Source organism: Aquarana catesbeiana, linkage group LG06, assembly GCF_042186555.1.
Source record: "Aquarana catesbeiana isolate 2022-GZ linkage group LG06, ASM4218655v1, whole genome shotgun sequence".
Lineage (NCBI taxonomy): Eukaryota > Metazoa > Chordata > Amphibia > Anura > Ranidae > Aquarana > Aquarana catesbeiana.
The window spans coordinates 305561148-305586583 of record NC_133329.1 but is presented as its reverse complement, the minus strand read 5'-3'; the positions used below and the strand labels follow the sequence as shown (position 1 = coordinate 305586583).

Here is a 25436-nt window from a genome sequence, read left to right as displayed (position 1 = left end):
TACTGCCAGTAATGTCTGTTGTTTTTCAACTTTTTTTAAGAGACAAAGCTGTCTAGCAGAAGAAACAGATAGAAAGCTGAGACAAACCGTTTAGCACTGACAGGGGTTCTTACAACAATCAACTATTATTAAAGTGGTTCTAAAGCCTAAACATTTTTTACCTTAATGCATTCCTTGCATTAAAGTAAAAAATGTTTAGGCATTAGCATCCACACTCACCCCCTCTTTTACTTACCTGAGCCCCCCTTCAGTCCAGTGCCATCCAAATCTGCAGCTCTTCTCTCCCTTCACTTCCGGGTCTCGCTGGGAAGCGGCTTCCCATCGGGGCACTGGACAGAGAGGAGGGGCCATGAGCACCGGTGGGGGACCTGAGAAAAGGAGATTTGGGGCCACTCTATGCAATTCTATTGCACAGAGCAGGTAGGTATAGTCATGTTTGTTATTTTAAAAAAAAATGTACCTTTACAATCACTTTAATTAAGTTAATATCACAAAGGGAAAATAGGTCCTGTATCTGTGTAAAAAGTGTTAGCTGGAGTTTGGCTTTAATTTGTTGGTCATTTATGTAATGCCATCTAAATCTACTAGCCCATCTAACACTACCTTCTCCACAGGTTGGCACCACCCTAACACAGGAAATGCAATAAAAATAAATAAAACTCTGCGCAATTAAACAAAACTAAACTATTTACATAGCATATAAATCACTTTCAAAATGCATGAATAATAAATCCATGTGACTAAAAAAATGTCAATCCCAAAAATAAAGTGCCAAGTCCAAAATGCAGTGTGACATCCACTTATATGCAAATGATAATAGTGAAAAAATATATAGTGAAAAAAAAGCATATAGTCCACCTACTTTTACTTCCACTTCAATTTGAGTCCATAAAAAATGAAACGTTCACCAGTGATATTCAGATTTTGACCTATTGAAAATGTGCCCAATATGTACCTTGCCCTTTAAAAGGGCTTTGTCTCCATGCAAACATTTATCTGTGTCTTTCTCCACATACGAACATCTTTCCTCCAAAAGTAGCTCAAAGGAACAATAATAACCTTATTGCACAATATATCAGCTTACCAGATCAATTTATTAAAACAAAGAGTTAAAATCTTACTCACAAAACTAGTGCACCTCATCCAGTGCACATAGAAATGATTGCCTTTGTAAACAAGCATTTCTCCCTTAAGGTAAGACTTTGGCTTTAGATACCTATGCAAGATGGTCGACTTCTGGTTCGTGTCAGCATAATGACATCATGCAGTCATGATTTTGACACATTTCATCATCCAATCATGACCGCTAACACAGGAAATGTGTTCTGGCCAGATCAGTAGGTAAAAATAAAATAAAAAAGCATAAAAGAATTTAAAAAATAACGTTTCCATCACATCTAATGATGGCAAGGTGCAATACTGTATATTACTTTTTTGTTTTTGGGTTTGATATACTGGTACTTTAAGACAAGACTTAGAGGAGACTATAGGCCAGTCACAGAAGAGGCTGGAGGAGTTATATCTTACAGCTGACTTGGGAGTGCCCTGGAATCCTCAAGGAAGAACTTGAGTCCACAGCCAGGCAAATAAAAGTCAGGTTTGATTTGCTCAGCCTGCTGTCCCTCTGCCTATAAAATAGCATAAGGTTTCTCTGATTACAGATGTTGACTGCTTTTACTTTGTTGCAGGTGTACCTAAAGCTAACTGATGGACTTGATGAGGATGACCAGAGTTTCTCCCACAGGGCTGTACCTATTCCGAGTAACAATTATGTAACGGAGGATGAATCTTCCACAAGTTCTTATAGTATTACTGATAAAGATGGTATGTTTCAAAGGCTGCAGAGGAACATTTTAAAGTCTTTATTCAGTCTGCTAAAATAGGATATTCAACATCAAAGAATATATGTAACATGTATGTAATATGTATTTTGGGAGGAGGCTTAAAAAATATTGTGGTTAAAGTTGTACTTATCTCAGGCTGGCCATAAATGGTGCAAGCAATGCTCTAAAATCACACATTGCCTGTAATAACCAGGCTGTTTTTGAGCTCTTAGGAGACAATATCAACACCCCCCCCCCCCCCACACACACACACACACTTTCCTCAGACGGGTTCCATAATCCCTCTCTTCTCCTCCCTGTCTCTCTTTTACCTTCTCTCACCCGCTCTTCTGGTCCCTCGTTCCCTCTCTTATTTTTTGGTCTTCAGCTCCAAAATATGGAAAAACTGATCCTCCTCCCTTCCCCCCAGCAGAGGCAATCTGCAATGTTAATGAGGAGCAATCCCCGTTGGCCATATACGCTAAATAATTTTCTTTTTTACAAAGTTTTTGATCTTCCAACAATGTATGTAACTTACCTCTGTATCTACACCTCTTTAAAATGGCTGGGTATCCATTGTGTTCTTCTCTTCTTGTTATACATTTATGTACCCTCTCTTCTTGGAAACATACATTGTTCACTACCGTAAAACCTAATAAATTCTTTGTGAAACAAAAGCTTCAGATGTTTAGAATTCTCTCTATTATACAAGGACATTTTGCAACTGGAAATTTTTAGTGAGGCCACTTTTTGTCAATGTTTTGTGCGGAATAATGAAGGATAGTGGTGTGCATGCACCCTGCCAGCAATGGGTCGGTAATGAGGCTGGTCCTATGGCTGAAAAAACTCACAAGGTGATTTGCAGATATCTTTCTGATATGTGTCCATCTGCAGTCACCTTTAGGTAATTTAACTCTGTAAGTTTTCGCTCCCCACTGTTTATGTTGCCATTGGCTTCAGTGGATTAACATAATAAAGCTCAGTGAGGAATTCCTTGATATGATGACAGATGGAGCAATGGGCATATTGAAGTGAGGAGAGTGATTAAGGAAATTTTGTACCTTTGTACTCTCTATAGATGCATTTTTCTTTAAACAGGATCCCATCCCACATCCCATGAATATTAAATTTATATTTTTGTATTGTTCTCATTTAAAACAAAAGTATTAATCAGTCATGTTTTCTATCAAGGTGCATGCAGGATACATAAACTATTAAAATAAATATTACTTACCTACTGTATTTTCTTTTAATTAAATAGACCAACCTCTGACCAAGAAAGAACGAGTGAAAGGAGTGAAGCTCTTCTTTAGGAAGGTTGGGGCCATATTCATTAAGAGATTTCATAATTCCAAGCGGAACTGGAAAGGTCTAATTTCTCAGATCCTCCTCCCAGTGTTGTTTGTTATTGCGGCTATGGGCCTTGGGTCACTCTCAACAAGTACTGCAGAATATCCTAAGCTCTTGTTAACTCCTGAACTGTATGGCACCACAGAGCAAGCAGTGGTATTTGGGTAAGGATGACTTTTTAACATTTTTACATTACATATACTAACTTTTTCTATGGAAAGCTTTGGCCTTCTATTAAAAACAGTGAGGTTGATTTGTTAAATGCAAATAGGTTGTTCTACAAGATGGACCAGATTTTCCCTTATCTTAGTGAATGAGATGAAGCTCTGTTAACTTCCCTCATTCAGTCAAAAAAAATTAATTGCCCATGATTGGGAACCTTTGCAAAGTGAATTTCAACCACAATAAACTCCCTTGCAAAGTGAACATACTCTACCCATAAACCAACCTTAGTGAAGCTCCTTTAATAACACAGTGCATACAGCAATAAAAAGCTGTGACTTTTAACAACCAGGAATGAGCTGCTATCAGTTACATGTAGTCATCATACTATTTCTTTTTGATTGGTTCCAGTGTATACTTTTGCTCTTTGTGCTATTTTGTTAGGTGAAAGATATGTATTTAACAAGATGGTGCAAAGCATAAAATTATGCATGTACCCATACCAAATAATTTGATTTTTCTCTTCAAACAGTTTTCAATGTGTCAGTACAATATTTATGCTATACTTCATTTTACTAATACAATGGTATGTAATCTCATATAATAATGCACTACAGAGAATCTTCTTCATCAGAAAAATGGCAGCTGTTGATTGATTGCAATGGGTTACTTTGCTTTGCACATTTTTCTTGCATTATAATAAAAAATATTGTGCTGGATTCACCTGCTAGAATATAATTACCATTTACTTTGTCATTTTAACTAAAAATGTTCTATTCAAATGTGTATTTAATATAATACAGATTTTTTGGAGATGTTAGACATGCTGTATTATAAAATGTAAGCTGGTCTCTGCCAGCCATTTTGACTAATTTAGGCATTTCTTTCTTTTTTTATTTGAAACCTGAATCTTTTTATCATGTTCTTTGCATCCATTTATCCACACAGATTGAAAATCCAAATAGGTTATTAAGACCTATAAATTATCCATTGCTGCATTAAATTTCTGGAAATGTAAATAGTTTCATATTAAAGAATATACTCTTTGCAACACTTTATCTTTCATATATTGCTTGATATTCTTACTATCTTTTCAGTATAAGTAACATGAGCAGTGAAAGTTTGATGAATTCAATGTCCTCATTCCCTGGTATAGACAATTTCTGCTTGGACAATGCAGCGTAAGTATAATATTTAATTTGTAAGAGTTTCTTGCCCTAATGGGTTGCTCTTGGCTATGACCTCCCCGTTTTAAGGGTCTTCTCTAGCATTTGGCTCAGTTTTATTAGGAATATCCTATTACCTTGCACCCCCTCTGTGGGGTGGTGATTGATATACAGCTTTATTTAGTCAATATTTTGTACTAAATTGCACACTTTGCTATCAAAATTCTGCCACAACTAACTGAATTAATATTTTTCTGTGGGATGGATACATTTATTCAGTTAATTTGTTGATGGCAGACTCTCAGTATGGACAGTGCAACTCATTAAAGCTTCAAGAATATAGACAGTTTAGCAACAAACCACAAAAATTTTATTTTTTTATTGTTCAAACAGTTCTGGACTGCCCAAGAGATCAGTAAGTGATTGCATTGAGTTACTTTACTTGAGTTTACTTACTACTTGTACTTATTTGAAAAAATAGTACAAGAGTAACCATGTATGGACTGATAAGTCCAAGTGATATAGTAGGTGTCAGCGTTGTTTTAGTTATGAGATCCTCCAAAAAAGTGCACTAAAATATCTTCAACGTGCTGAAAAATCTCTCTAATATTGATTGCATATCATTCCCTTCTATTTGGTGAAAAGGAAACCAATTCATTGCCATTAGTGAAATATATAGATTTGCCAGTTTACTCAGGCTCAAGATTTATTAGGTTTGAATTTATCAAAGACATTCAGATTTCCCATCATCTATTGTTGTCAGTCGGAAATCAGCACGTCTACCCACCCTAAAACATTTCTTTGTACACAGATCTCTAATAGATTGCTCACAAATGTCCCTTAAAGTCAGGCTTGAACCTAACCTGTTTTTTTTATTTTGTTTTTGTCTGATGAGATCCCATTTAGTTGTTGAAAGTGTATCTCTAGCCAAAACTTTTCTTTTAGTTTTGAATAGATTGGGGCTAGAACCCTTGTCAAGTTTTAATTGGAGTCTGTTTCCATCCAAGGGTTATATAACCTCTATGCATCCTAGTGGTCATTGCCACTGGTATGAAATCTTCCAATGGGGACACCTGTTCTGGTGATAACTATCTCAGAGGGGATTTCCCCCACTCCATTGGTGGAATAAGCTCACAAAATAAGACATAGACAGCAAAAGAAAAATAAAAAAAAACAGGGTGTTTAATTATTCTCTACTCTAAAACGAAAAAAAGGATTTGTAAAGGCAGAAGGTATTTTTCATCTTAATGCATTGTATGCACCTCCTGTGCGTAGCAGTCACCCCAGCAAACCCCCTAATTACTTACCTGAGCCCCATCTCTCTCCAGCGATGTCCACGACTGTCTTAGCCTTTCCGGGACACTCCTTCTGATTAGCTGAGACATAGCAGCAGCGCCATTGGCTCCGGCGGCTGTCAGTCAAAGTCAGTCAGCCAATCAGGGGAGAGAGGGGCAGGGCTTCATGTCTGAATGGACACACAGCTGTGACATGGCTCGGGTGCCCCCATAGGAAGCTGCTGACCTCGATAGGAGGAAGGGGCCAGGAGCAGCAAAGGGGGACCCGTGAAGAGGAGGATCTGGGCTGCTCTGTGCAAAACCAACTGCACAGAGGAAGCAAGTATAACATATTTGTTATTTAAAAAAAAAAAAGAAACAAGACTTTACAATCACTTTAAGTCCAAACATGCAGGTAACCACCATTATGTGGTTTATGCATATAGTAAGCCATGTGTTTTTTGCTTTACAGATCATGAAAGCAAAATAGTTACATTAGGTAAACAGTAGTCCAAACATGCAGGTAACCATCATTATGTGGTTTATGCATATAGTAAGCCATATGTTTTTTGCTTTACAGATCATGAAAGCAAAATAGTTACATTAGGTAAATAGTAGATGACACAAAATTGTCACCTAGTTCAGTGCATGCAATAGCAGTTGATAGGTGAGAGAATGGTCAGTTTAAAGGGTCATGTTGGGAAATATGTAGCAAATTATGAAATGCACCAGCAGATGTATTACATTCATCTGTCGTGTTTCTTATAGGCAATGCTTGCCTGCAAACAGCATGGGGTCATGGAACTACTCTGATAAGCAGATGCCCACATATAACAACTGCAACTGCACAGCTGGAATCATGGTAGGTGGAATGAGATCTCTGTGTTCTCCATCTGACTGAAGAAGTAGAACCCTTATGTTAAATCATATGGCTTGTCAATTAGAAATGTAGTAGATTTAGATTTGTCTCATTTTTTTCTTTTCCATGCATCTTTCAAATAATAAGCTAAATGTGTTTATTAATGACAAAGTGCAAAGGGGATAATCACAATAAAAAGACAGCGACTTTAGGCAGCTTGTATTATGCTTGTACTAATTGAATTTACATTTGGCTGATGCATGTTATCATGTACACTTTCTCTCAGTACTATGTTACTGAATAAGGTCAAAGAATCTTGACTGATGTTTTGAAATTCCTGATATACATCATGTATGTGTGAATATATATATATATATATATATATATATATATATATATATATATATATATATATATATATATTTCAAAGGATTGCTGCACAAAAATGTATTCAAATGATAATAATGATATAGCAATCATAAAATAAATGTGAAATCCAGGCCAACCACCTCAGTGTGGAAAGAATGCAGGCTTACCGGCTTCACAGGGCCTTCTAAAAAGAAATGTCAACCGAGCCTGTGGCCAAACAACCCAGCCAGGGTCTTCATGCAGCATTCCTTTAGAGGCAGATGTTTGAGCAGTAGTGATCGTCTCTGTATCATCCCCATAGGCTCAACCCCAAAAATATTGAAAAAAATGCTCCGCATAGTGTAAAACCTTTTAGTAAATTTATAAAAGATATAAGATTGCACTTACATCAATATAATGCAAATAACACCTTTAAAAGAAATCCTCGCCAGCTAGCATACAGTAGGCAACCCACACTTCTGGGAGCAGAGTCACGCGATGGCGTCAGCACGTTGTTCCACCATACACGTTTCCTCACAGGTGACTTAATCCGGGGAAGAAGACTCAAATTCTCTCACTAAATTCACACCTGGACTTTATTTGGATTGTTTACTTTTTGTGCACATTGTTTATGATTGCTATATAATTATCATCATTTATGGTTGTTATATCATTATTATTTTGTAGCGCGACTCTTTTATGCTATTTTATTGCATACATTCACCTTACATCGGATGCCCTGCAGTTTTTCCCTTTGCACCTACTGCTAAAGAGGTTTATAACCTATCCAAAGGCCAGCTAATGAATGTGAATGTAGGCAAATGAATCTAGTACATTCTTGGCTTTTTACATGAAACTGACAATGGATAAAGACTATGTAAGCTGGAATCATTACTGGACAAGACTATGCCAAACTTGAGCTGGTGTTCAGGACTTTGAAAGTTCAGTCTGATTCTCATTACAATGCTTTCATTAGACATGAATATTGACCTGCCCTGGTAGCTAATAAAGATAGCATCTGCATGTCTTATGTAGCTAAAAATATATATATACATACACAACAGAGTATGTCTCTGTATCTGTCTCTGGATTGTGGATTGTAGCCTAATGTGCTTTGGGTAGTTAATAAGCAATAACTGCAAATAGCAACAATAATTTGCAAAGATCAGCAACCCATGTCAAATCAGAATTCATGTTACTGTAAGGAGAGAGTGTCTGGTTGATTACTATGGATTGTACTTTTCACTGTTGTATTGTGTTTTATTCTGCAGTCTTGTGATTCATTTGGTGACACTCCTCCCCACCGTATGACCTTCTCCAAACAGATGTTGTACAATGCCACTGGAACAAACATGGAAAACTATCTTCTCGCTACAACCATGGAATATATACAGAAGCGGTAAGTCTTCCAATTTCAATGCACTTTTTTTTTACTGTTAGAGCCCACCTCCAGAACTAAAGTACCCCCAACCCCTCCATCCCTCTCTCTCTGATTGGTGGGTTAAGAAAAAATCCTAAATGCCCATTAATGTGGGGTTTAGCGGGTTAACGTGCAGTACTGTATTAGTGGACCCCACAGGAGAAAACAGTGATGGCGAGGGACCCGGATGAAGAGATTTAGAGTATAAATAACCTCACTAGGTAAGGAAAACCCAACGCTGGGTAGGATGGGTTAGAGGGAGTGGGAGAGATGGATAAATATCTAAAAAAAATCATGTTTATCTCAATTGTCTTTATTTCTACTTAGAGAGATACCAGGTATAGGTATGTTGAGAGGTGGCGTGTTACACCTCACTCATCACTGCCCTAGGGGCACCTGATAGCACTGCAAGACATATAACTTTGTATAGTCACTTACACTGCATGGATATTAACACTTCAGAGACCTGAGGCCAATTAATTCATACACTCAATACCGACAATAACACTTTTCAGGCCAGAAGCTGCTTCTTCACTGTAGCCCCACACACAGACATACAAGGACCACATCCCCTCTCTTCTTCAGCCTGCAGCTTGATCTGTTCTTACCTGCCCCAACCATGGAATCCATAGCATTTTTGAGAACGTAATATTGAGTATATCCCTAACTCCACCAGCCCATCTTATAGCACTTGACATCTCTCTTATACATTTTACACCCTTGGTAACACAGGGAAGCCACCGTACTTGACTTTAGCAAGGCCTTGCATACCAAGATTCCAAGCTAGATCCCTAAGCAGGCCCTGTAGCACAATAGGCTCCAATATCAAGACCAAGCCACTAATAAACTTTCCACATGCAATGACCATTCACAGAAAGTGCATACATTTTCAAGTAACATAAATCTTTCTTAGACAAAAAAGAACACTTGCAGATTACAGAGCCCTAGCTGGGCACTTAGAATTAGTAAATTGACAATTAGCTGTATATTAGTTCTTTGTGCCCTGATCTGTGGTGCTGCCCATACCTGAACAGGTACAAAATTTTCTTTAGCAGAAAGTCCATGGTCCTGGAACCTCAGCTCTGGCCCACTGGAATATGTTGTGCAGACTGAATAAGATACATTAATATGACAGGTCCTCTGTCTTACATTACCGAAAAAACTCTCTCCTGCGCTCGGGTATCTAGAGCCTCAATGTGTGGTAAGGCCAGAATGCTTCAGTGGTGTCTGCCGTCTTGCAGCCCTCTTCAGAATAATGGGTATTCATGGGCTACAAAAAGAAAAGAAGGAAAAGAGGGTGCACCGACCTAGTGCATTACCACTGATAGCGTTTATTAAAAAAAAGGTAAAACAGCAAATGAATACTCACAAACGAGCATGAATGACAAGCATGAACAGTAGCTGCAGGTGCACAGTAACAGACATCAGAAAGAAACCGGGACCGGACATCAGGTGGATAAGGCAATGGCTGACGCGTTTCGGGGGAGAACCCCTTTCTTCAGAGCCTATTAGGGAGTACCCCTAATAGTAAGCAGCTTCCTATGGGGGCCCACTCAGAACAGGTAGAGCCAGGAGCACAAGCAGGGGACCCCAGAAGAGGAAGCTTGGGGCACCTCTGTGCAAAGCCATTGCGCAAAGCAGGTAAGTATGATATGTTTATTATTTTTTTTAAAACACACAGGTTTAAAATCAAATTAAGGATGCATATAAATATTTCAGAGAAACACTTCTCTCAATAATACTGATATAATAATCATAACTTACTTGTATTCTTGCAGATATGGAGGATGGAGTTATGGCCTTCCTAACTCACAAATAAAAAGTTTTCTACCTCTGCCTGAAAACCTAACTTTAAGCAAGGTAACATCAATTATGTATTTTAGGAACTACAAAAAAAATGTAATTTATATTTCCTGTGTTATCTATAAAATCCCACTCAGTGCATTTTCTTTAGCTGTCCCAGGAGGTAATAAAACAATAAAGCAGATATGTTTGAAATATTAATCTCCTGTTCAGTGCTGTCCTCCTTATTACTTCCTTATCACCATAAGATATAGTCTAGACAGCCAGTGCCATTCAACCTGAAAGACTGAGGACATACTATAACTGAAGGATGTCACTACCCGCCCCTTTAGTGTAATGATGCAGAGAGTGTGGCTGACATCAGCAATTTAGTGCTATTCTCTGCTTCATTGAAGAACCGCCCACCTCTAAGGAAGTGAACTCCACATTTCACATGACCAACCTGAAGACATATAGAAAAAATAACAGAAGAATAAAACAAATTCAGCCAGTGGAGACCTCTAGGGGGAGAGCAGAACCTGCAATTGGGGTAAAAAAAAAAAAACCTCATGCTGTTTGTAGGATTACAAAGCATCTGTCAGGCATATAGGTGAACAAATTATAACAGTCAGGAGCAGCTGGTTATTGTCACTCTTCTGCATGGCAAAGCTGTCAATGCTGGAAATGGACGTAAACTGAAGATGACTCTCTCTTATTTTCTTTTATGTTAAAATTCAGGCTGGTGCAGGTTTTCTAGAAGATAGCTTGTTTAATTGCTAGCAAGTAATATAATAACAGCGTTTCCTTGGTCTTGGAGCGCCAACAGTTTTGTAGGTTTACTGATGTTACGGATTTATTTTAGTGCAATTTTAACATGACTGGAAAACAGCTGAATCAGAGAGGTATTCTGCAACATGTGCATTGGTAGATTCAACCAACTAATCGTTTAAGTAGGGGTGATCAATTCATTGGGCCTTAGAGATCTCATTTGTGGATTGTTATATACTTTAGTACTAAATAACATACAAAAACAGATTTTCTCAAATACACTGTCAGATTCTGCTGTGTAAAATAGAATTTACTAGCACTAGCTGTTTTCAAGAGTATATCTTTCAAATTGTGAGAAAACCGTAGAGGTGCAGTGTGAGAGAGGTGCAATTATGGGAGAGTTGTAGAGGCGCTAAGAGCCTGATTTCCAGCAGTGATATGTGACTCCACTCAGGCTATCCACTGTAGATCACCAGGATTAAGTGTACTGGTAAAAGAATCATTTGAACTGACCATTTTACTTTCATATATCATGCTCCAAAATAGATTGTAATACCCCCTACTCTCCAGACCAGTGTAAGCCAGCAACATTAAGATGTTGATAAAGCATTGTGCTAATGAAAATGCTTCAGTCAGTGAGGCCCAGCTGAATGCTTGAAAGCCTCTATATGTTTAACTAGGTGTGGAATCAGTAGCATTTCCTTAAAGGAAATGTATGTTATACTTGAATGAGGGACAAAAATATGGGTCAACCGTGACCCCATTTCTGAATGCAAATATACAACACATATAGATGCAAGTGGAAAGGAATGTCATGGTGGTTGGATGCTTGCATTGCCAAGCTCCCAGTCAAAAAACAAGTCTCCTGCCCATCTAAATACTAATCTGGTAAAGTATTATTATTATTGTCTAGAATTTAGACAGTTTGCACAGTGCTTTACAAAATAAAGGCAAACAGTACAGTCACAATATAATTCAATACAAGTTGAGATAGAGGGCCCTGCTTGTTACAGCTTACAATCTAAGAGGAAGATACAATTGTGGGGGATAAGCTGATGGAGAAAGTAAAAAGACAGTTTATTAGTTAGAAGCAGGATGAGCTTCTCTAAGGAGATGGGTTTTCAAGGATCAACTTAAGATCGATAGAGTAGATGATAGTCGGACAGATTGGGGTAGAGAGTTCCAGAGGATGGGAGAGGCTCTGGAGAAGCCCTGGAGTTGAACATGGGAGGAGGTGATGAGGGAGCTAGAGAGCATGAGGTCTTGTAAAGGCCGAAGAGCATGATTCGGTTGTTATTTTGAGACAAGGTTAGTGATGTAGCTGGGACAGAGTTGTGGATGGCTTTGTAAGCTGTTAGTATTTTGAATTTTATTGGTGAGTGAGTGGAAGCCAGTGGAAAGATTTACAAAGAGGGGTAGCAGGAACAGTTGGTAAGATGGATGAGTCTGGCAGCAGCATTTAGGATGGACTGCCGGGGGAAATACCCTTTGTAAAGAAAAGCCAATGAGGAGGGAGTTGCAATTGTCAAGGTGGTTGTTAACTGGGGAGTTAATTAGCAGCTTTGTGGTGTCGTTGATTAAGAAGGAGCGTAATTTGAAGATGTTGCAGGCGGCACAATCGGATGTGAGGCCAGGGTTACAGCTAGCACCCTGGTATGTGAGGACAAATTGATAGTTGTGCCATCAATCTCGACAGAGAAGTTAGAGGAAGGGGCATCTGGGGGAGGAAATATTAAAAGCTCAGTTTTGTATAGACTGAGTTTGAGGAAGCGGTGTGACATCCATATTGATACATCTGTTAGTAAATTAGTGATGCGTATGATTAAAGGCAACAACACAATAACAACACGGTATAGCCACGAGGTCATAGACCACATCATCATGCTAAGCCCCATTTACCTACTGGCCCAATTAATGATTGCCTTGGTTTTTAATTCTACAGTATCTGTGTTGCTGTTACAGAAATGTCCCCTCATTTCCTGTCCTGTGAAAACCTTTTTATCAGACAGGAAAGGGATGAATCTCTCCAATGAAGCCTCGGACTGCAGTAAAACCTGACAGAAATCTAATATTTCCCCAAGCTGGCCAAAACTAAACACAGTTTTGACTACATTTTAGCATAACACATTGTTGGGTGCTACATGTCTGCTAAAATTATTATGTTTCTTTTTTATTTAATTAAGATAATACCAGTGCTTTAAAGACATTAGTTGTTGCAAACTCAATGTAAAAGCTTGTTTCTGCTTGTTATCAAAGTATGAACATTAAACTAAAATGTACTTTCTTTTGTCTAGGTTTGGTATAATAATGAGGGTCGTCACAGTCTCCCAGCATTCCTTAACAGCTTCAGCAACTTCCTCTTGAGAGCAAATCTACCAAGTGATGAGGCTGCACAATACAGTAAGAAAAAAAAAAAAAACGAATAAAATAATTACAGTGGCTATTAATTATACAAGTCAGTGCAATAGGAACCCATTATGGTTCAGCTATGAGGCATTTATTGTATGAATTATTACAGTCAAGTTTCTGTCTACTAATGCTGAGCTGTGCTATGTGTATGAAGAATGCAGAGGGGTGTAAAGCATAGCCTACAGGACAGTAAAGTACATAGCCTGATAAATATGTCTACACTTTTCTGGGAATTAGACAGGTGTCATGGAGGCACTTAAGGTGTGTGCTATAGGGTGAGTAATGGATTAAAATAGGATTGCAGCCAAAACTTAAGTTTTTGCATAGATTGAGTAAGGGCTGGAACTATCATGTTTTTAGGTTTTAGTATACTCTCATGCTAAATCGTAGCAACAGTATTGTTAATATAGTTTTACAAAAAAAAAAAAAATATATATATATATATATATATATATATATATATATATATATATATATATATATATATATATATATATATATACATATATATATATATATATATATATATATACACACACACAGTATATATACAGTATTGCTAACTTTCAGAACCTTGGCCCCCTATATGGACATGTGAGAGGCAATTCAGTGTCTTGCATCACAAATATTTTGTTAGCTAGTAAAAAAATTCCCTTTTTTAGGATATACTTTCACCTTCTTCAGATTTTTGCTTATGCAATAAAGTATTCTTTTAGCTTTAGATCACACTATAAACTTAGATCTCAGTACAGACCAGACATTTTTACTGAAAATCCACTGACCTTATCCCAATATGATAGTCTGTACTGTACGTATCAATATTCAACATACAGACAAGACTTCTAGCACATCAGTATCTAACAGTCATGTAAAATTGATGCTTATGGTAGCGTTTGAAGTTACATGAATGTGTCAAGGTACTTCTATCCATTGAATATGAATAAGCAGCCTGCTGTTCACACAGCTCCAATCCACTTCACATGTAAGGTAAATAGCCCCTAGCCCCCCAAGGCGCTTTAAAAGACTTGCATCGTATCCTCCCTTTAATTTAAGATCTAAATAAGCATTCTACTGCCGTGCAAAAAAAATATCTTCTACATTACAAAAATGACTCCTGTTTTCTAGCTAAATTCTAGACCTTTAATTATGTGCAGTAACCTCCCACTGAGCGATGGGCAGCAGATGATAAATATTTGATAAAAGTTTAGTCACTTAGCAACAGTGCAAACAATAGTGCCGCCCGAGTCGATTCTTGGAGGACTCGTGATTCTTTCACTGAGAAAATAAAGCATTTTGATGATCTCTAGACACCGCTTATTTTCCATAAACACGTTAGATTTAGGCCTGCATTTATCTTGCAGTGAGAGGCCATTATGCCAGTCCTGCATTCAATCCCACTGACATTACAGCTTAATTATACCACTATCCATCATGATTATAGCTTTTAGCTTCTCCTCCAGATCGCCAGGGAGATTCCCTTGAGTCAGTTTCCTAACTACTCCTGCACTTGTGCCACTGCTCTGCTAAAAATAACACTTGTTATCGCCTACATAATACAAATGCTTTTCTGGATTCTTGCAGTGGGGGTCATTTGCAAAAAAACACAACCTGGTTTTGGCTAGCATGGTGGCTATGGCTTGGCATAGTGGTCTTACTACACAAAATAGTTCGGTCTGACTCCTTCTAGGCACAATAGTTGCATGGAGTTTGTATATCACCCTGTGATAAGAATACATTTATTCCCGGCATTGTTTTAAGTGCCTTTGTAATTGTAATTGACGCAGGTATTTTGTGCATGAAAGAAAATAAAATAAAAATCAGCACACTAAAGCCTGGTACACACTAATATTTTTTTTTTCATTCCACCCAGCAGGTTGAACGAACAAAAACTGTCAGCTCTGGTCGGAGCCCCTGTGCTAACGATCCAACGTTAGTACAGCGATCTCCCCCCGCTGAGCTGTTGTGTTCTGACAGAGGGATGGGCCCTCCACCAGAACACTCCGGTCAGCAATCTCTGCCATTGGCTTAGAGCGTTGATCGGGAGCCGGTCGGCTGCTGGTTTACCAACATGTACGTCCGACAGAAGCCAGCCAAACAACCGGCTTCTGTCTGATCGGCTGACATACACACTGGCCGAATGTCTGCAGGTTTTTAATTAACCGCCCGATGTCTCCCCACATTTGGCCTGTGTGTACGGGGCTTTAGTTTTGACCCCCATGCTTATACTGTGTATGGTATTTATTTATAAAATAGATTAAAGTAAACTAGTTTACTTTTGGATAGAGTGGAGAGATTGAAACATCTGTCAGGTTTTTATTGCTGTCTGTTTCCCCTTAGGGAGATTCACCCTCTCTATTTGTCCTTATTATAATCATCACTGAGAGTGAAAATAAAATAAAATCTCAAATTTTGGGTTGTTACAAGAACAGAAATAGGGGGGAAATCTTCCTATAGGGACACTAATGTGGTGACCCTGGGGGAAGCAAGGGATTTCCTCACTCTGGAGGGATTTCCTTTAATTTCTTGTTTTGGACAGGGAGTGAAGGGAATTCTCCCAATGGGACACAGATGACAGAAACATTGACAAGAGTTATAACTCTCCCTTTCTCTACCCAAAATAAAAAAAAAAAATTCCTTTAGTTCTACTTCAACCACTTCAGCCCCGGAAGAATTTACCCCTTAATGACCAGGCCATTTTTTGTGATATGGCACTGCGTCGCTTTAACTGACAACTGCGCGGACATGCGACATTGTACTCAAACAAGATTGACATCCTTTTTATCCCACAAATAGAGCTTTCTTTTGGTGGTATTTGATCACCTCTGTGGTTTTTATTTTTTGCGCTATAAACAAAAAAAGACCAACAATTTTGAAAAATAAACTATATTTTTTACTTTTTGCTATAATAAATATAAAAAAAAAATGTCTTCATCAGTTTTGGCCAATATATATTCTTCTACATGTTTTTGGTAAAAGAAAATCAAATCGCAATAAGTGTATATTGATTGGTTTGCGCAAAAGTTATAGTATCTACAAAATTGGGGATATATTTGTGGCATTTTTATTATTATTATTTTTTTTTACTAGTAATGGTGGTGATCAGTGATTTTTAGCAGGACTGCGACATTGCGGCAGACAGATCGGACACTTTTGACACTTTTTTGGGACCGGTGACATTTACACAGCGATCAGAACTAAAAATAGCCACTGGTCACTGTATAAATGGCACTGGCAGGGAAGGGGTTAACATTAGGGGACGATAAAGGGGTTAAGTGTTCCCTAGGGAGGTGTTTCTAGCTGTGGGGGGAGTGTACTGACAGGGGGTAGAGAGGGATCGCTGTTCCTGATCACGATGAATAGATATTCTGGCTCTCTGTGGAGCAATCGCGGGTGGCCAGCAGATATTGCAGTTGCCGGCCAGGCGCATCGGCCGCACGCCGCGGGCACGCGCATGCCTGCTATTGCTCTTTAAGCGGCCGACGTACAGCTATGGCGTTTTGCGAAGCTGAGCCAACCTGCCTCCGTATAATGACAGCGGCTGGTCGGCAAGCAGTTAAATTACCTTAACCATTACAGTAATGATGAAAATATTACTATCATAATAAACATTTCTTGTGCTAACCTTTATTTCTCAACTAAGCCCCTAGCACAACTTACAATTTTGGCACTAGTATTCTTTTTTTCAATTTTTCTATTTCTATTTTTTATCAGTAAAAAAAAAAAAATTGCCAACAAACATGGTCAAAATACATCATAGACTAGCCTTTTTCAACCAGGGTGCCCAGGCACCCTGCGATGCCTTGGTAAAATGCCTAAAAAATGCCCAAAAGTTGTATACAAGCCGGGGGGGATGAAGGCTGCCTTTTAGCTACACTAAGTCACAGGTTTTCAGTGTACACCATTACAACCTTCTAGCTCCTTACGACCAATGGTGTCATCAGTTGATAAGGAGGATGTCAGTCGCCTGCATATCCTTGTTTGACCCTCCCCTGCCCCTTTCCATCAGCAGTAGGGTCACATTAGCTGAGTGATGGAGAAACATTGGAATACTAGTCAGTACCAGTTTGCAAAAGTGTATTTGCTTTGGAAGAATAAATCACCTCTAATGTTGGGTGTCCTACTTAGACTTTCCATCATTTATAAAGGGTGCCTCAAGATTGTCTATAATTTTTAAAGGGTACCAAAAAAAAGTTTGAGAAACACTGTCATAGACAAACATGTTACTATCAACATACATTATGAGAAAGAATGAACATCTAGATGTTTAAAGTTGCCCCCAAATCTGGTAACATACTGACAGGTTAACCAACTCTTGACTAAATTGTCTGTTTGTGTGTTTATGACTCTAGTGTCATGTATAAGCTGCTTTGAGTAGAGAAAATGTTGAATGTATGTATGCTTTTTAAGGGAATTTTATATGCACACTACTCTATATTACTTGTACTGCACTGTAGAATATGTTTGTGATATAAAATGCTAATCACTCCTGGCCATATAATGTCACCCCTATATGTACCACTAGCCCAAAACCACTTTTGATAACAATAGATAAATGTGTTTACATTTTCTCCCTGGCAATTTTTCTGATTGGGTGCAGTGAATAGAACCAGTTCAGGCACAATGATGTTATAAATGAACACCATTTCAAAATTGTATGCTTTTTCCATTTAAAAATCAATCCCGGTAAAAATAACATTTACCATTTTGGTTGATTGGTATTAAACTTAGTCATTCTCTATCTTCTTATACCTCCTGAGACATAAGGAATAAAATTTCCCTGTAACATTTTTATTTATCATGTTGTTTAACTACTTCAATACTGGGAACTTTTACCCCCTTCCTGCCCAGGCCAATTTCCAGATTTCAGCACTGTCGCTATTGAATTACAATTGCACGGTCATGAAACACTGTGCCCCTATGAAATACTAATAATTTTTTTCACACAAATCAAGCTTTCTTTTGGTGGTATTTAAAGTGGATGTAAACCCAATTTTTTTTTTTTTTTTATGTCATAATGTAGAGTATACGATTTCCTATCATTTGAGCCCAGTCTTGCCACAAAGAGTTAATACAGCTCTGAGCAATCCTCTTTTATTGTTCAGTAAGATAAAACTTGACAAACAGAGAAAAACGTTGTCAAATCCTCCCCCTTGCTGTGAGTGACAGGTGATTTACATCTCATGCACCAGCCTAAAACATGCATTATTTTTTAATTCCCTCCCCCACTCCTTTCTTCAGCAGCTCTGCAAGGATTGGCTGTTCCACATATCAGCATGATTTGGCATGCTGAAGTCATGTGGTTACTTTCCTGTCTTTTCACTGGATGTTAGAGATCATAGCAGAAGTTCAGTGTTAGAAATACACAGGAGAAATGCATATTGACAAGGGGAGTGTAGAGGTGGGCGGGGAGTCTACTGACATCACGACTCCACCCACCGAGCTCCAGACAACAGACCCACTTGCAGAATCTGCAGATTTTCGGGTCTAATAACAGACAGAGGGGAGACATTTGACAGGTAAAGATACATGCAGGAGGCATGTATATCCTTATAGATAACCACTATGGCAGTAGTTTAGAAAGGATGACATTGGGTTTACATCCACTTTAATTACCACCATTTTTTTATTTTTTTACTAAATAAACAAAAAAAAGGCCAAAAATTGTGTTTTTCTTTGTTTATTATTATTATAAGATTTTGCAAATAGATAATCTTTCTTCATAAATTTAGTCTGCAAACTATGGTATATATATCTGAAAATCGATCAATCCTGATGTACTGTTGGCCTATCTTATTTCTTGAGACCCAAAACCGCCAAGACAGTACAAATACCCCCCAAATGATCTTTTTGGAAAGTAAACAGTCTGAGGTATTTGGTAAGAGGCATGACCCTTTTTTGAAGCTGTAATTTTTTGTCACTGTTTTTGGAAATGAAGAAAAAAATATTGTTTTTTTTTACAAATTTTTTACATACTGTCACCAGTGCAGTGCAGCGTCATCATATAACATGTGAGGCAGTGACCAGGAACACTGACTGGTGACAGTACGTAAAAAAGAAAAAAAAATGTATATTTTTTTTCTTTTACTTTTTTTCTTTTTTTTTTACATACTGTGACCAGAGCAATACTATGTTTGCTTATAGCAGTGGATTTCACTGCTATAAGCATATATTTTTACTGAATGGCAGTGTGTAGACACTGTGTATTGTTGTGATTAGCTGTGATTGGCCACAGCTAATTACATGGTACAAATGGGCTGTGGTTGGCCCTGTCTCTACCATGTGATCGCTGTGACCAATCACAGCTAGCAACACAATTGTATACAATGAATGGCATGAAAGTAAGCCATTCATTGTTTACAACTGTCATGGGATCTGCTGAGATTGGTCACAGTCTCCTCATAAAAGCACAATTACCTTCACCATTTCATAGTAAAAATTGACAACGTTGTCAGTAACAGATGAAGGTAATTGTGGTTTTATGTATGTTTATGTAATAAAGCAGTTTGTACTTTTCCTTAAACCCATTGATGAGTCTCTTGAGGAGTCTTTTCTACTCTTATTATATGCTGCTTATAGTCTAGAGGAGTTAATAGTTCTTAATTGAACATAGACGGGTGTCCCAGCTGTGGGTTTACCTGGAATTAATTTCCCCCAACACATATGTACGGAGGTGTATCTCATTAAGCCTCCCTTCTTTTTGTTTGTGATTGGTCACAGTGATCACATAATACCAGCAGCGGGCAGTACACTGATCAGTCATCTCCTACATCTGGCGGACACATAGGTGACAGATCGTGCTGGAGCATGGTCCGTTCTCGGGAGGACGTCATATGACATCCTCCCATAACAATTGTGTTCCCGCCTGAATGTAATTTTACAATGGTGTGGGCGGAAAGCAGTTAATGTCTAGTGGAGAACATAAAGCTGGCCTTACACCTTTAGAACTTAGATCATTTTCATTTTCAGAATGTTTGTATGATTATCTAAGAATTAATAGGAATGATTTGACAATTGTTTTTGAGCAAGCACAAAAAAATCAAAGAACAAGAATGGAAAATGTTTGTTGACTCTAATGGGAATGAACAGACTTCACTGAACTCGCTCCTAGAGAAAAATCTTAACTAGTCTTATGCGTATGCACTTGTCAATGGTAATCCTGAAATAAAAGTTTGTCCTAAGAAAATTGAAAAACATTGACTTGGTATTTTAATGAAAAGATTTTCAAAATTCATCGAATGGTCAGATTAGTGCTCATACATCACGGGGGAGCGCAATTTTGCATCTTCACTCTGGGCTCTAGATGAGCTTGTCCCGGTGTTCTGCCGAGAAAGTTCTGCCGAGAAAGTTCCACTCGGCAGATAAGGACCCCCTGCCGAAGGGGAATAGGTCCAAATCAGCTGTACACGGCGCCTGTAAGAGGGCCCCTCGCGGGCTCGCTTCGCTCGCCACGCTTCGGGCACGGCCTCGCTGCGCTCGGCTCTTTTAGATTCCCCCTCTAGGTCCACTTGGATGGTAGGGAAGGAACCTGGACCCAGAGCGCAGGCGCCGTGTACAGCTGATTGTGGATTTTTAGCTTCGGCTATCTACTGCGGCTGTTACTAGTTGGTACTGCGCAGGCGCTGCGCCTGCGCAGTACAGGGGGGGAACTTATCCGCCGAAGGAACTTATTCGGCAAGACACCGGCACTGATCTGCAGCACTGTAGTCAGTTGCCTACCATCACTCATCTAATGAGTAGATAACCAACAAACCATTCACTGGATACTATTGAATGTGAAAGCTGTTAAAAAGTGCACATAGTGTGATTCTAACACAGCTGACTGTAAAATGTGAATGTGTCACCATGGTAGCACGAGTAAGCAAGGAATGAGGGAATCATGAGCAATGAGCAATTGAAAATCAATGCATTATGATTATGCTCTAACATAATGATTTCTTTCTACCCTGGGCAATGTGTTTTAGAAGTAACCAACTTAGTGTTGAACCTTATCTAAAAATAACTGAAATTGCCTGTGGCATCTATAGCAAGCCACCATATTCTAGCTGTTTTCCAATGAAGGGTAGCAAAAGGATGCATCTGGTTGGCTGCTATGGGCATTACAGACATTTTTCCTTTCCTCTTATTGTACATAATGCTTGGTGTTTTTTTTTCCCCAACAGTTCAGCCTTTATAGCTTCAGTGTTGAGCTAGTCTCCCTGCCTTTCTCTGATTGCTGCTCAAACAGTACAATTCATTGTTGTAACTGCTGTGGCTTCTGTTCCTTTAGCTTCCCATTGGGAATAAAACGACAGAGACTGTGCTAGAATGAATGGAGATAAACTTCTCTGAAGTACAATTCATCAAAAATCCCTCCTAGTAGAAGAGCTTTTGACACTTTAAAAAAGGGGGATTAAAATGGCCAGATAAAAGTCTGCTGCAGCTTTAGTGATTTGAAAGGGAATCAAATCCTATTTTCGAGGTTGGACTTAGGCTTCCTATAAAAAAAAAAAAAAAATAATAACAATAAAAAGTCCAATAAAAGGGATTTTTACTGTGACACTTCCGTTTTAGCAGTCTAGTTCAGGGAGTATGCCAGAGCATATATGATTCACTCTCCAGACTGAGAAACAAATAAAAAATAGAGCACTGAAAGGCTTTGTGGCAACTGACAAGTATTTTCTTTATGAGCTTTTTTGTTTTTAGTCTTTAGAGTTTTGTCTTGGAAACCAAATACATTCAATCTGTTGCTACCTATTCTCCCCTTATGTATCAAAGGGGTCCATCTATAAAACATTCATCAGAATAATGTCAGAAGCATTTGTCCAGGTTGAACAATTTTCCCTATATTTTCTAGAATGCTATGATTTCCCATGATCATCAACTCCGACTTAGTGGGCAAAAATGTGGTGGATTTTAGGATTGAGGTATTTCAGAAAAATATACTGCATTGTGGCAACTAGATGGAGCCAATGACCATAGGAAGTCGTGGTGTTAGAAAAAATTCAGGGACAATTTGTTCAGCCTGGACAAATGCTTGTGACATTCATCAAATAAATGTTTTATAATTAGACACCTAAGTGTTCTATATTTTGGAGCATATAAGTCGTATAAACTACAAAGCACTCATTGGGGTTGATTTACTAAAACTGGAGAGTGCAAAATCCAGTGCAGCTGTGTATGGTAGCCAATCAGCTTCTATTGAGCTTTGACAATAAAACCTAGAAGCTAATTGGTTTCTATGCACAGTTGCGTCAGATTTTGCACTCTCCAGTTTTAGTAAATTAACCCCATTGCTGTGTGTCTAAGAACCCATACACACTATTAGATTTTCTGGAGATTTTTGTCTTCAGATTTACCAAAACCATATAATATGAGGTCAAACCTTAAGAGTTTAACTTTGTATGCAATCAGGTAGGCCCTTGCACTACATGCTTTTGGTAAATCTTAGGACAAAAATCTGCAGAAAATCTAATAATGTGTATGGGGCTTTAGGCAAAGAGAAATATATTCCAATTCTTTAGTAAACGATTCAGCCCCTCCCAATCAACTTTTATTATGGATGTATCATTTTTGATAAAAAGAATTACCAAATTAAGTACATCTGTGACAAACCTAGGCAAATTGAACTTAGAAGTGAAAACACCATGACAAATGATCAAAAGATTCTGACATATAAGTAGCTGAATTTTTACGCAAGTCATGACTTTACATTTAAAAGTAAGCAATGGTTCCAACCCCCTTTTTCCTCATAAGCCTCCACATTGATCAGTGAGGTTGCAAATCACATGCCAACAGGGAGAGATGGGTGAGCTGAGACTGACTTTTGTGTAGAAAATCGAGGAATGAATATTATTTTAGCTATCTCTCTGGTTGTTTTGGTACATTTGGTTGTATTGGATGTATTGGTTGTTTTGGTACATTTTCTTTTTTTACAGGCAACCTCTGCTTATGTATGTTTTCATAATATGCTCAGACTGAAGTGCACATGGTTTAGTTTAAAACTTTCCAAATATGTATTTTTCTTATTCCATATTTTTGTTTCATACTGATTGCAATTTTTTTTTACTAAAGGTAAATAGACTGCACTTTGCAAAGTGCCGTTGCACTCTGCAAGATCCGTGGCTCCAGAGCTTAGTAAATGAGCAGAAGCTCTGATGACTTCCAACATCCAATCATGTGTAAGAAAAAATGTTTTGTTTTTTTTCTAATTTCCTTGCACGTGATTGGGTATTCTTTCAAAGTGAAGCTTTACCTGATTTATTAAGCTCTGGAGCAACTGCACTTTACAAAGTGCACAGTCTATTTGCCTTTTGTAAATCAACCCCTCTGTCTTTATCATCCTAAGATATTAGGTGAATAGGAAACATTTACTTTTTTTTACCCTGTTTTCTAAGCTCCATTTACCATTCTCTAATCATGGCTGCTATGTCTTGGTGAATTCTTGTGTATGGAGGAGCACGTGGTACAAAAATTGATCTCAGGCTTTTTGTAACAATTAAAGTGGTTCTAAAGACAGAAGGTTTTTTATTTTTTAAGATAAAAAACTTCAGTGTGCAGCAGCCCCCCTTAGACCCCCTAATATTTACCTGAGCCCCATCTCGATCCAGCGATGTAGCACGAGAGACTCGGCTGGCTGGGACTCTCTCTCCTGATTAGCTGAGACACACAGAGGGCATCATTGGCTCCCACTGCTGTCAATCAAAGTCAGTGAGCCAAAGAGGAGAGAGAGGGTTAGGGCCAAGCCACAGCTCCGTGTCTGAATGGACACACAGAGCATTGGCTTGGATGCCCTCATAGCAAGCTGCTTGCTGTGTGCACACTCAGCGGGAGGGAAGGGCCAGGAGCTCCGGCGATGGACCCAAGAAGAGGAGGATCCGAGCTGCTCTGTGCAAAACCACTGCACAGAGCAGGTAAGTATAATAGGTTTTTAAACCAAAAAAACCCCCAACAAAACAAGACTTTAGTATCACTTAGTTAGTTCACCTTTACAAAAAACTGCCAATGCATATAAGGGGCATCTGTCGATAAAAACAAACTGTGCAGCTTTGACTAAAGTTGAATAATGGCCTTGCTATTGGTGTAGGCCATGTTCATACCTCATGAAACCTGACTGAAAATCTCCCAGGACTTTGCTAAGGATGTTGCCAGCTGTTACTGTTAACTGTCACCATCATAGGAGTGAGCTCTCAAACTCTGAGGTCTAAGGTACTACATCAGGGGAGAGAAAGCGCATGTGAACGGGTTTGAATCAGAGAAAGAGCTCACTCCTCTAAGCAAAGTCCTTAGCAACTTCCTGGGAGTTTTCCAGTCAGGTTTCATGAGGTACGTAAATGACCTCCATGGCTTGTTTTTGAGTACAGATATCCCTGCACAGGCAATTTTTGGGGTAAATGTGAACAATGCCTTTAATCGTTAAAGGCATCAAATACAGCCAATGTTTTCCTGGGGGGGGGGGGGGGAGCTGCTTCCTTCTGCAGGGCTTAGACAGTAGATGTTTAAAAAAATCACCACATGATGCACTAAGGGACCTGTGTTAAGGCTTGATGAAGACTATGCTTGATCTACTGAGGGGATTAAAGGTAGCTGGCATTCCCTGTCTTGTTGAAAATAAAATGCACTTGCCGATCGTATACTGTATATATACGGCGGCAAGGTGGCTCTCCTGCACTGGATCACATACCTAGTACGTGATCCAGGATTTCCAGGTTGGGGGCGCGCAGGCACACCGGTGGCCTGCTCCCGCTGTGATTATTCGGAAGCCGATCAGCAGGTACCATGGACTAGCTCTATTTGTGGGAAAAAAAGACATACTGTACATTTTATTTGGGTACAGCACTGCATGACCTCGCAATTGTCAGTTAAAGTAACGCAGTGTCGTATCCAGTGGCGACGTGTCCATTAAGGGGCACATGGGTGCCACCCCCCTATCCATGCGTCCGACCCCCTGATCTACATGGATGCATGGATTCCAATGGGGGGTGTGTTTTTTTTTTAAGCACATGATTAGAGCTAGAGGCTCTAGTAGGCTTAAATAAAGGGTGGTCTCGGGGTGCAGAGCACTGCGCTCAGAGCCCACCCAGTTGTGTGACAATAGCA

General features: G+C 38.8%; 1 protein-coding gene across 1 annotated transcript in view; it reads left to right on the top strand.

Annotated features, from left to right (window-relative positions):
* ABCA12 (ATP binding cassette subfamily A member 12) overlaps positions 1-25436 on the top strand; it is a 135578-nt gene that overhangs the window by 47832 nt on the left and 62310 nt on the right. The window contains exons 22-28 of the mRNA XM_073633579.1: positions 1689-1824; positions 3085-3337; positions 4433-4516; positions 6544-6637; positions 8254-8381; positions 10181-10262; positions 13247-13352. Coding sequence (XP_073489680.1) covers positions 1689-1824; positions 3085-3337; positions 4433-4516; positions 6544-6637; positions 8254-8381; positions 10181-10262; positions 13247-13352 — 883 coding nt within the window. The remainder of the gene's footprint in view (positions 1-1688; positions 1825-3084; positions 3338-4432; positions 4517-6543; positions 6638-8253; positions 8382-10180; positions 10263-13246; positions 13353-25436) is intronic.